The following is a 12988-nucleotide window of genomic DNA, read 5'->3' on the forward strand; positions in this document are numbered from 1 at the left end:
CATGTATAGATGTGAGAATTGGACTATAAAGAAAGCTGAGCACCAAAGAATTGATGCTTTTGAACTGTGGTGTTGGAGAAGACTGTTGAGAGTCTCTTGGACAGCAAGGAGATCCAACCAGTCCATCCTAAAGAAAATCAGTCCTGAATATTCATTGGAAGGACTGATGCTAAAGCTGAAATTCCAATACTTTGGCCACCTGATGCAAAGAACGGACTCACTGTTAAAAGACCCTGATGCAGGGAAAGATTGAAGGTGGGAGGAGAAGGGGATGACAGAGGCTGAGATGGTTGGATGGCATCACTGACTCAATGGACATGCATTTGAGTAAGCTCCCAGAGTTGGTGGTGGACAGGGAAGCCTTGCATGCTGCAGTCCATGGGGTTGCAAAGAGTGGGACATGACTGAGGGACTGAACTGAACTGAACTGAAGGTCAGGGATGAGATACAGTCATAGATGTGTGTAAGAGAGGCTTCTCAGGTGGCGCTAGTGGTAAAGAACCCTCCTGCCAATGCAGGAGACGTAGGAGATGCAGGTTTGATCCCTGGCTTGGGAAGATCCCCTGGAGGAGGAGATGGCAACCCACTCCTGTATTCTTGCCTGGAAAATCCCTTGGACGGAGACGTGTGGCTGGCTATAGCCCATAGGGGCCCAAAGAGTTGGACACAGCTGAAGCAACTTAGCGTGCATGCATTCACATGTGCAAGAGAGGAAATGACTTAAGCCCTATCTCAACAGCCTCTTTCAGCTGATTTACATACCCCTTAATGTGTAGGAAAATCCCGATCACTGTCCCAGCCTGAGGGTCGAGGCAACACTTGTCATCATGCCACTAGGGAACAATTTATCCTCATTATGAAGTTTGAATCTATAAATCCAAGTTGATGAGACATCGTTACAAACATACAGTCCCACAGGTCAGTATTCATAAGTGTACATCTATGTGTATGTGTGGTGAGCACACACACCCACAGGAGGCAGTGGAGAGCAGGTCTCCTGGACAGGGTTTCAGAATCAGGCCTGGACCTTCCTACTCCTCTGCTGCCTACCAGCTCTATGTACTTAGACAAGTTACTTTAACTCAAGCCTTAAAGCCTTCATTTCACATCTGTAAAATTAAAATAATAGTATTACCAACCACAGAGGCTGCTGTGAAAATACAGAGAGAGAAAGAGTATAAATAACAGCAGAGAAAGTCATTGATACGTGGTGGTGGCAGCTTATTGGAATTAATGCCAACGATCATCAACACCTTTATTATTGGAACAGAGTGAGTGATGAAAGGAAAATAAGAAAGCAGCAAACCAGAGAAGGCTAGTTGGAGCAAAGTAGCAGCAGCACTGGAAAACAGAGAAAAGAAATCATGCAAAAGTCAGGCAGACATACAAAGACCTAATATTTGTAAATAGGCATAAATATATTCTGTAAAATTTTTGTTTATTATTTATTTATACTGAAGCATAATTGCTGAATTGATGCTTTTGAACTGTGGTGTTGGAGACAACTCTTGAGAGTCACTTGGACTGCAAGGAGATCCAACCAGTCCATCCTAAAGGAAATCAGTCCTGAATATTCGTTGGAAGGACTGATGCTGAAGCTGAAACTCCAATACTTTGGCTACCTGATGTGAAGAACTGACTCGTTGGAAAAACTCTCATGCTGGGCAAGATTGAAGGCAAGAGGAGAAGGGGACGACAGAGGATAAAATGATCGAATGGCATCACCAACTCGATGGACGTGAGTTTGAGCGAACTCCGGGAGTTGGTGATGGACAGGGAGGCCTGGCGTGCTGCAGTCCATGGTGTCACAAAGAGTGGGACATGACTGAGCGACTGAACTGACTGAACTCCATTTATAGTTATCATAAAATATTGAACTTTATTTCCTGTGTTGTGCAGTGTATCCTTATAGCTTATTTTATACCTAATAATTTATATCTCCTATTCCCCTGACCCTATAATGCCCCTGCTCGCTTCCCTTTCCCCATTGGTAGCCACTGCTACTGCTATTGCTAAGTCACTTCAGTCGTGTCCAACTCAGCCCACCAGGCTTCCCCGTCCCTGGGATTCTCCAGGCAAGAACACTGGAGTGGGTTGCCATTTCCTTCTCCAATGCATGAAAGGGAAAAGTGAAAGTGAAGTCGCTCAGTCATGTCCAACTCTATTGACCCCATGGACTGCAGCCTGCCAGGCTCCTCTGTCCATGGGATTTTCCAGGCAAGAGTACTGGAGTGGGGTGCCATCGCCTTCTCCAATTGGTAGCCACTAGTTTAGAACAAATGCATTTTTTAAAGTATTATAGCCAAAAGTTTCATTCACCTGTAATTTGTAAAATAATTCAGACAATCCTCTTTCCTTCTCCATCTTCCATCTTCTATAATGTCCTGAATTATTTATGTGCAAGCACACATACTTAGCCACAGAGCCTTCAATAGTAGAGTTAGTGGGGAATCTTTGAGTTTTGGGTTTATTTTAATAGACTTTATTTTTAGAGCCATTTTAGATCTCCAGAAAAATGCAGCAGCAGCTACAGAAACCTCCCACATGCCCCTCCTCCTCGCACACATCTTGCATTAGCGTGGTACATTGGTTATAGCTGATGAATGAATTAAATGATAAATGAATTAGATGATGATTACATGATGAATGAATGAACTGACACATTATTAACTACAGTCTGTACTTTACGTTAGGATTCACTCTTTGCGTTATTCGTCCTATGGGTTTGGACAAATGTTTAATGCCTTGCATCCACCATTACAGAATCATATGGAATAGTTTTACTGCCCTAAAAATCTTCTGTGCTTCAGCCATTCGTCCCTCTCTTTCTCCCTCTGAACCTCTGGTAACCAGTGATCTTTTTATCTCTATAGTTTAGCCTTTTCCAGATGGTCCTATAGTTGAAATAATACAGTGTATAGGCTTTTCAGACTGCATCGTTTCATGGCTTAATAACTCATTTCCTTTTTTTTTTTTTTTCCATCACTGAGTGCTATTTCACTGTGGGCTTCCCAGGTGGCTCAGTGGTAAAGAATTCACCTACCAATGCAGGAGACCTTTGTTCGATCCCTGGGTCGGAAAGATCCCCCGGAGAAGGAAATGGCAACCCACTCCAGTATTCTTGCCTGGGAAATCACACAGACAGAGGAGTCTGGTGGGCTACAGTCCAAGGGGTCACAAAGAGTTGGACAGGACAGAGAGAGAGAGATGTTGTTGAGCATCTTTTCATGCACTTTCTCGCCATCTGTGTGTCTGATATCTATTCAGATACTTTGCCCATTTTTAATTGGGTTGTCTGTTCTCTTTTTGTCGAGTTTTAAGAGCTTCTATGTATTTTAGATACAAGTCCTGTATCAGATATGTGTTTGCATACATTTTCTCCCAAGGTGTGGCTTGTCTTATGATTTCCTGAAGACCTTGAGTTTCCAGAAAAGGAAACTCGTGCTCAGAAGACTAAGAATTTGCTGCAGACTTCACGGCTAGTCAGCGGCAGGGCCAGAAAGAGAGCTGTGAGTGCTCAATTCCTTTGGGCCGTGTGGTCCTCACTGGAAGAAACAGCTCTAAGAGGCCCCGCAGGTTCAAATGCCAAATGATAGAATATTTATCTTTAAAAAGACTGCCTTCATTTTTATCTTCTCTGATTAGGGCAGAAGAGATGAGAGTCTAAAAGTGGATGAGCAGCTGGCCAGAAAGGATGCTCAGGTCAGTAACAGAGCAGAGAAAACATCTCCTTGAACTCTCCTCCCTCCTGACTGCCTTCTAATATCTCCGGCATCAGTTAGGGCCATGCTCTCTTCTTTTCTGTCTGAAGGAGAAGCCTGAAGCCCAGCGATACCTTAGCTCCATCTTTCTGCCTTCCCCAGTGCTGGTTATTATTCCCCTGGCTTCTGCAACTTCAACTGTCAGATTTTTCTGCTAGAAGTGAGAGACACGGCTTATCGAAAACCTCAGTGACCTATAAAATAAACTTAGCCCTCTTCTCATCCCACCTCCTCAAAAAGAGGCAGAATTGGGTCCGTACTAGCATTTACGTCTTCTCTCTTGTCCAACAGATTCTCTATAATGCTGGTGAAAAGAGATGGGGCACGGATGAAGATGCCTTCACCGACATCCTGTGTCTAAGGAGCTTTCCTCAATTGAAACTGAGTATGGACTCAACGTTACAATCTTTTTTTTTTTTTTTTCTCTGCGTTGTGGTGTTTTTGCAAGTACTTCAGGGTTTAATATGCATAATTCTGGAAAATGAAGTTAAAAATGGTGAAGGCGGTCCCATTTTTATGTACAGACATTTCAGGAAACGACCAGGGAAAGCTGTGCTCCAACTCAAGGGAGAATCAACAGTACTCGGGTTTTATCCTCGGAGCTGAGTAGATTACCTATGTGTGTTTAGTCACTCAGTCATGTCCAACTCTTTGCAACCCCATGGACTGTAGCCCTACAGGTTCTTCTGTCCATCGGATTTTCCAGGCAAGAATACTGGAGTGGGTTGCCATTTCCTCCTTCAAAGGGATCCTCCTGATCCAGGGATCAAAGCCACATTTCCTGTGTCGCCTGCATTGCAGGCAGATTCTTTATCCCCTAGTGTTGTTGTTCAGTCACTCAGTTGTGTCCAACTCTTTGCAACTCTTTGGACTGTAGCATTCCAGACTTCCCTGTCCTTCACCATCTCCTGGAGCTTGCTCAAACTCATGTCCATTGAGTCGGTGATGCCATCCATCCTCTGTCGTTCCCTTCTCCTCCTGCCTTCAATCTTGCCCAGCATCAGGGTCTTTTCCAATGAATCAGTTCTTTGCATCAAGTGGCCAAAGTATTGGAGCTTCAGCTTTAGCACCAGTCCTTCCAATGAATATTCAGGACTGATTTCCTTTAGGACTGACTGGTTTGATCTCCTTGCAGTCCAAGGGACTCTCAAGAGTGTTCTCCAACACCACCGTTCTAAAGCATCAGTTCTTCAGTGCTCAGCCTTTTTTATTGTTCAGCTCTCACATCCATACATGACCACTGGAAAAACCATAGCTTTGGCTAGATGGACCTTTGTTAGCAAAGTGATGTCTCTGCTTTTTAATATGCTATCTTGGTTTGTCATAGCTTTTCTTCCAAGGAGCAAGTGTCTTTTAATTTCATGGCTGCAGTCACCATCTGCAATGATTTTAGAACCCAAGAAAATAAAGTCTGTCACTGTTTCCATTGTTTCCCCATCTATTTTCCCTGAAGTGATGGGACTGGATGCCAAGATCTTCAGTTTTTGAATTTTGAGTTTTAAGCCAGCTTTTTCCTTCTCCTCTTTCATCTTCATCAAGAGGCTCTTTAGTTCCTCTTCGCTTTCTGCCATAATGGTGATGTCATCTGCATATCTGAGGTTATTGATATTTCTCCCGACAATCTTGATTCCAGCTTGCTTCATCCAGCCCAGCATTTTGCATGATGTACTCTGCCTATAAGTTAAATAAGCAGGGTGATAATATAAAGCCTTGATGTACTCCTTTCCCAATTTGGAACCAGTCCATTGTTCCATGTCTGGTTCTAACTGTTGCTTCTTGACCTGCATACAGATTTCTCAGGAGGCAGGTAAGGTGATCTGGTATTTCCATCTCTTGAAGAATTTTCCAGTTTGTTGTGATCCACACAGTCAAAGACTTTAGCATCGTCAATGAAGTAGATGTTTTTCTGGAATTACCTTGCTTTTTCTGTGATCCAGCAGATGTTAGCCATTTGATCTCTGGTTCCTCTGCCTTTTCTAAATCAGCTTGTACATCTGGAAGTTCTCAGTTGATGTACCGTCGAAGCCTGGCTTGGAGGATTTTGAGCATTACCTTCTAGAGTGTGAAATGAGTATGTGACAGATAATAGACAGGGTCGGTTTATCAGGGAGGAAAGAGGAGCCACCCTCTGGGCTGAAAGCAGAGAGGAGTGTTCCTGCTGATGGCAGATCCTAAATCAAGGCTTCCAGCCCCTTTCTTGCCTAGTTAGCCACTTTCCAGGAAAACCAGGCATTACGGGTGATCTCTTTTAATGCATAAATATGGATTATCATTCAACTTTTTCTGATATGAAGGTAAATGGGTGGGGTGGGGAAGCTGTTTTTCTCAGACCAGCTATTCCATGGAATTGCTAAGCACCCATCCCTTCACTCATGCATCTCCCTGGGTCATTCTGGAAGCAACAGCACCCAAAAATCTAGAACTCCACTTCCTGTGGACATCCAACTGTATCTTCCCTGTGCTGGTCTAGAGAACCACCACGGTGCATGACTATGCTTACGCCGAGTTCGTGGGAAAATGAGGAGACTTGGACATTGAAATTTCATCCTTTTTATAAAATAATAGTAATAGTATATTATAGTTGCTTTGTTAATGTCTTTATTTGAAAAATAAAAACCAAACAATCATAGGTCTCCAAATTTTCTGTTTTCAAAACTTACTTGGAAACAATATACTTGGCTTATGAAGTATCCTTCCATGCTAGGTGATGTGCGTACAGGTTTTACTTTCGGGAAATATTGACCAAGAACTTTCAATGCCTTCCAGTAAGTAGGATATAGGCTCTGCTGCCTTGGGGAGTGATTTATTCAGCACAAAGAAATCTTCACAATTAAGATTTCAGTAGCAGATTTAAAATATATTTGACTCATGACCACATTCTTGTTTCCAGGTGCTGTTATCTTTTAAAAGTTAGCCCACCTTGCTAGAGAAATTGTTTATCATTTAACCTTTCAGGCTATTTTAAATGCTTACAGCCTGGGATGGTGAGGGAAGAAAGGAGAGAGAGAGATTAATCATTGAAGAAAATGGCCTATGAAGTTCAGGTTTTATTGTCGATGATATTTTTAAAAAGAAATTAAAAACAAAAACTTTCGTGCTGAGTTTTTGATGGTTTAAAGAAGTGTTTGTGCTTGCTACTTAATAACATGATGTGCTGCATATCAAATCAGAAGCTAAAATATATTCAGGTGTCAACTGGGATGCTTTCAATTTTTTTGCGATGCTGCTTTTCAGCATTTGATGAATACAGAAACATCAGCCAGAAGGACATTGAGGATAGCATAAAAGGAGAATTGTCTGGCCATTTTGAAGACTTACTGCTGGCCATAGGTAAGTCCACGAGTGCTTATAAACTGAGGTACTTTGCACTTGTTTTCAATCAGTGTCAGGATCAGCTCTTTTCATCTCAGAATCCTGACTGATCCATCTTTATGCTCCCCCGAGCCCTCAGCACAGTCCATGGTACACACCTATGCTCAACAAATATTGTGAAATGGATGCAGGAAGATGTTCTCTGTTTAGGGCTTCCTTTGCCTTTTAACTTTGTGTTTATCTTGGTACCACGTTTGGATTATAAACTCCTTGAGAGAGAAAAATGTTACACTTCTACTGGCATTTTTATGGAGCCCATTGAAAGCATAGATCTAAGCCCATATGGTAATTAATCATGTTTGGTTATTTTTGGAAGATGTCAGTGGCCTCCCAACATTAAACTCAGGACAGAACTACGGGTCTCCTCCTTGTTGGCTGTGCGAACAGGGAAAATCAGAAAGAAAATAAGTCACGGACTGAATCTGTGCCTGGAGAGACACGTGGATTAACAAGCAGACAAAAACATGGTTATGTAAGCTGATCTGTCTTCTCCATCAGGTCTCTGCAGTCTGTGCTTTTAGGCACCCAAAGAACACCTTGCAAGAATGATGCATTCAGAGGAATGAGACACTCTTCAAAGACAGGCTTCAGTGACCATTCTAGTCCAAGTCAAGCGTGCATGAGTGCTTAGTCAGTCAGTGGTGTCCCACTCTTTGTGACCCCATAGTCTCTGGCCCTCCAGGCTCCTCTGTCCATGGGATTTTTCAAGCAAAAATACTGGACTGGGTTGCCATTTCATCCTCTAGGGGATCTTCCTGACCCAGGGATCAAACCCATGTCTCCTGTATTTCCTGCATTGTAGGCGGGATTCTTTACCAACAACTTAATCTAAATGCTCTAAGCACACAGGATTGTTCAGAATCCTAAACTTCTCCAATTTCTGGTGACTGTTGGTCTTGCTTCTCTGCTAATGCCAGGGTAGGAGTACCTGTACAGCTTATCATTTTACCAATGAAATGTCATATCTAACATCAATCATAATAATTAATAGCTTCTCCAGTGAGATAAAGATAGCTGATATCTAAGGGTAATCTCCAGAATGAGGCTCTGATTCATCTTTCAAATGTTAATTACCACCTCTGGAGGGTGGAAGCTGCCTCAAATTGTACTTTTTAAATAAACACTCGTCAGGCACTTACGACATGCTCGGCATTATGCTAACCTCTTGGCAAACATCAACCCATTTAAGCCTCATGACAATCCCATGGGTGAGGGACTGTTATTATCCCCATAGGAGACCTGAGGCACCAAAAGGTTAAGTTCCTTTCCCCAGTTACTCAGGGAAAGTGTGGTGGAGCTGGGGTTCTAACCTAGGCATTTGGGCTCCACAGCCTGTGATGTTAACCAGCCTCTCCAATGTGCTTCCAGGGAAACAGAGATTGAAACCTGCATGTGTCACCCCGTCCACAGTGAAGTATTCTAAATTACAGAAAAAGTACCAGGGAGCAAGCCCTCCCTAAGGTTTGGCATCTATTCTCAGGATTTCCTCTGCATGTGTTATTTCACTAACTTCTGATCCTCTCTTCAGTGCCAAGAATAGGATCCAAATGCTGCTTTTAAAAAATACGTACACACACACACATATATATGGGCTTCCCAGGTGGCACTAGTGGTAAAGGATCCACCTGCCAATGCAGGGAACATAAGAGACACAAGTTCAGTCCCTGAGTGGAGAAGACCCCCTGGAGGAGGGCATGGCAACCCACTCCAGTATTCTTGCCTGGAGAAGAATTCCATGGACAGAGGAGCCTGGTAGGCTACAATCAATAGGGTTGCACAGAGTCAGACACAACTAAATCATCTTAGCAAGCACATATGTGTGTGTGTATAGGTGACTTGCTAGAAGACAGGCCAAGAAAGAATAAAAAGCTTCTTTTTCAATTAAAAAAAAAGAAACAAATCAGAGATCAGTCTCCATACTTAGCTCTGAGAATATTCAAGTGTCAGTGATACAGTCAGTTAATTGTTTTCATTTCATCTTTTAACCTTTGCATCAGTCTTGCTGCTTTTTACCTTGCCTGCTGTATCATTTGAAAAACTTTATTAAGATGTACAAATTCTCATTTCATTGAGCTAAGAGGCATTTTTGGAAATAGATGCTGAATTATGCACTAAATTTGGGCTACAGTGTGTGTTATTTTATCAAGTGAAAGAAAGACTTTAAAATTTAACTAATTTAAAGTTCAAGATATGTCTCACTTTCATTTTCTATTTCAGTCTATCATTGGAATACATTAAAAAAAAAAATCTTTATTGAAATAGAAGTCAAGTACCATAAAATTCACCCGAAGTATGCAATTCAGTGCTCTCTGGTTTCACAGAATTGTGCAACTGTCACCAGAATATTAGTCTGGGATCTTTCCATCAGCCCTCAAAGAAACCCTGTGCCCACTGATAGTCACTCCCCACCCCTTGCAACCACCAGTTTCCTTTCTGTGTCAATAGATCTGCCTGTCCTGGCTATTTCATATACAAGGAATCTAATAGACTGTCAACACGTAGCTTTCGACATGAAAAACCATCTGAGTTCTAACGTCTCAGAAATGCACAGTAAGAAGATCACTAGTTGTCAAATCTGTACGTAGATAGGAAGAAGCTTTCTTCAAAAAGACTATTTCATTAGGGAGAAGAGTTTAATCTCAGAAATGTATACAGGAGTCTGAAAATCAAACAGAAAAAGCTTTTCTTTTATGGAGAAGAGATAAACAGATTTTAACAGAAGCCCTTTTTTTTTTAAGATTGATTTTTCGCTGTGCTGGGTCTTCGTTGCTGCATGGGCTTTTCTCTAGTTGTGGCAAGGGGGGCTATTCTTTAGTTGTGGTATGGGCTTATCACTGAGGTGCCGTCCCTTCTGGAGCAAGAACTCCAGGGTGTGTGGGCTTCAGTAGTTATAGCTCGTGGGCTCAGTAGTCGTGACACAGCATGTGGGATCTCCCCGGACCCAGGGATCGAACCCGTGTCCCCTCCATTGGTACATGGATTCTTAACCACTGGACCATCAGGAAAGCCCTAGCAGAAATTTTTAAAGAAGTTGGACAAGCAAGGAGGCAGGATCATTGGGATTGGGGGTTGACAGGAAGCGTATCTCACCACATCAGCCTGTTCTTAGGACAACCTGAAAAGGAGGCATGTTGGCATTTTGGTACTTGCTCAGTCTGGGGACCAAGCGAGGATTCAGGGGCCTGTGACAGGGGTCAGGGGAAGGCCTGAGAAAGTTTGGTCAAAAGAACACAGATGGTAAGAAGCAGGCAACCATGAACTCTTGATCATCATAATGAACTTCAGTGGACTCCCTGATTCTTTGGAATTTCCCCAAGTTTCCCTCCTGGGGTTGAGTCTTAAAGCAGGCTTCCTTATACTGTATATGCTACCACTTCCCCAAATATTCAGACATGAGGAAAAAATCTGGTAGTTAAGACCATAAAGCGAAGGAGAGGATAAAGGATTATGGAAAGAAAGGATTCCCTGCATTTAGTCTGTGGGGAGCGAGATGATTGAAAGAGTTAATAGGATAAAAGCAGGCACAAAAACTCTCAATCGAATGATTAAGGCTTGCTGAATGTAAGTTTGAGGAAAATATAGATAATACCAATTCACATCCTTGATTTCTTCTCAGACAGTTTCAAATCTGTAGCTGTTATCATGTTTGTCCCAGATTCCATGTTCCTAATACATTTCTCTGTTTCCCTTAAGACACAGACACAAAAGGTCTTTTCACTTTCCTTAAAAGAGTCTGAAAGGCACTATGAGAAAGCCACTGTTCTTGTTCTGATCTCCAAAATTCATTATAAAATTCATTCACTTTTGATCAGCTTTCTACCTAGAGATCAAATTTAAGATGATACAAGTAATTGTGTTGCAATAAACAGACTTATTCCCTACAGACTTTTCTCCTGGCTACTTTCACTTTAAAGGATAATTCATTTGCTCATGTTTTTGCAGTTATTTATTATTATTGTTTCTGCTTTACTCATTATTTCAAAATAAAGAATTGAACGATTTAATGTGTTTGTTTTTAATGACTGAATTTAGATTACACGCACTGGTTATAATGTAATTAATCAGTCTATAAATTCTAATTCAGTCACTTAAGAAAAAAATCTTTCTGTTGGAAAAATTACTTTTAAGCTGAGCTCCAGTGCCCCTATTTACCTAATGAGTTATTTGGAGCAACATCTCTGCAATCTTTAGACCCAAGCTATTCATCAGTAGTCAAAGATGTTAGAAATGGAGCAGCGGTACACCCTAGGGAATTATCAAATGTAAGCGTAGGTGTTGGTGTGTCTGGGATCTGGAAATGAGTCAGCTACTGTGGGAGTATCTTTGGCAGGTAATTTTATTTTCCCTGTGGCTAAGGATAATTACTGTGTTAAAGTTCCATGCAAATATGACATTATAAGGCTTCAAAATTCAGGTTAAGCATTCATTCATTCTTTCATTCTAAAGAAAAGCTAGGAGTGGGGAGGAGGAGAATGGTATGGTTACCCAAAAAGAATCTTTTTAAAAAATGTATTACTATAGATTAACTCAATTTCTATTAAATGAAACTGAACATTACTTTGCTTTTTTGTAACAGTTCGTTGTGCAAGGAACACGCCTGCCTTTTTAGCTGAAAGACTGTACCGAGCTTTGAAGGTTGGTCTGGAAATTTCATTTATATTCTTAGCTTCCCTCAAGGAAAATGTAAAAATATTACTTAATATTGATGGCATTTCCTGTTTCTTTTCCATATTGATAGAGTTCTCTTTTGTAGCTAATCTGTCTGCTAATTTGGCTCATAGGTTGATAATGAGTTTCCTAATCATTACAGAGGTAGGTGCGCTGAAGTGCTGACTAAATTATTTCTCCCACTTCACAGTAATGTGGGCAGTTGATTGGTTTCAGGACAACAGCCCTCAAACGTGATCCAGTGGCCTCTCAAGCTGCCTTACTTACTTACACTGAGCTAGCCACCTTTCAGGATGTAGAAACCCTGTGTTTTCTCATCTGCTGTCACTTCTGGGTGGGGAGCTCTGTGAATCTGTTCAGTCCTTTCTTGTTTATATCTTCAGACCCTCATAGTGAGCCTGGCATGCAGAAGATGCTGACTTCAGTTTCTTCCTGGACATTTCCTGTAGAAGTCCACGTGCCCTTTCAAAGCTGCGTCCACAGTAAACAGCACTTTGGTCACCTCCCATCCCAGTCTTGCTCTGCATCCTGCCTTCAGTCATCTCAGTGGATAACACTGATAGGAACTAGCCTTGCCTAACTCACTGAAGTTATACCTTTCCTCCCCAGCCTTGTTCTCTACGGCTTAGCCACATCAGCTTTCTTTCTGTTTCTTGATTACTCCAAGCGTCTACCCATGTCAGGGTCTTGGCATTTGTCATGCTCTCTGCCTTGTGTGTGTCTCCTCCATATCTATCTATGGTTGCCTCCTTCTGATCTCTGAGGTCTCAGCTCATGCGTCCTCCTGAGAGAGGTCTTCCCTGTCTACCCAGGTCAACTGACTTCCTTTCACTCACACTCCACCCCATCGTTCTCAGTACCACTAACTTGCTGTCCTTCCTGTCCACCTCCATCAGCGAGAACTCCATGAGAGTGTGTGTTCTGTAAGCATTTGTTGTGCTCAGTAAGCATTTGTTGAACGAATAAATGAATGGTGTCAATATCCACCTAACTGCTCAGCTAGAAATTCTACACTTCTCTTTCCCTCTTTCTTCTCAAACATCATTAAGATTTGTCAGTCTACCTTTACAAGCATCTCTTAAATCTTATCAATTTTCTCCATCCCTACTACCATTATTGTAGATCAGGCCATCAACATCTCTTTCTCTCTCTCCCTCTCTCTCGGTTATATAAACACTTCTGAATGG

At 42.0% G+C, this 12988-nt stretch overlaps 1 protein-coding gene across 2 annotated transcripts in view; it reads left to right on the forward strand.

Moving 5' to 3' along the window:
* The window catches only part of ANXA3 (annexin A3), a 73281-nt gene that overhangs the window by 51571 nt on the left and 8722 nt on the right, over nt 1-12988 (forward strand). For both annotated transcript variants that reach the window (XM_027544848.1, XM_027544847.1), the window contains exons 8-11: nt 3646-3702; nt 4053-4146; nt 6996-7091; nt 11710-11768. In XM_027544848.1, coding sequence (XP_027400649.1) covers nt 3646-3702; nt 4053-4146; nt 6996-7091; nt 11710-11768 — 306 coding nt within the window. The remainder of the gene's footprint in view (nt 1-3645; nt 3703-4052; nt 4147-6995; nt 7092-11709; nt 11769-12988) is intronic.

This window comes from Bos indicus x Bos taurus, chromosome 6 (assembly GCF_003369695.1).
Source record: "Bos indicus x Bos taurus breed Angus x Brahman F1 hybrid chromosome 6, Bos_hybrid_MaternalHap_v2.0, whole genome shotgun sequence".
NCBI classification, from domain to species: domain Eukaryota; kingdom Metazoa; phylum Chordata; class Mammalia; order Artiodactyla; family Bovidae; genus Bos; species Bos indicus x Bos taurus.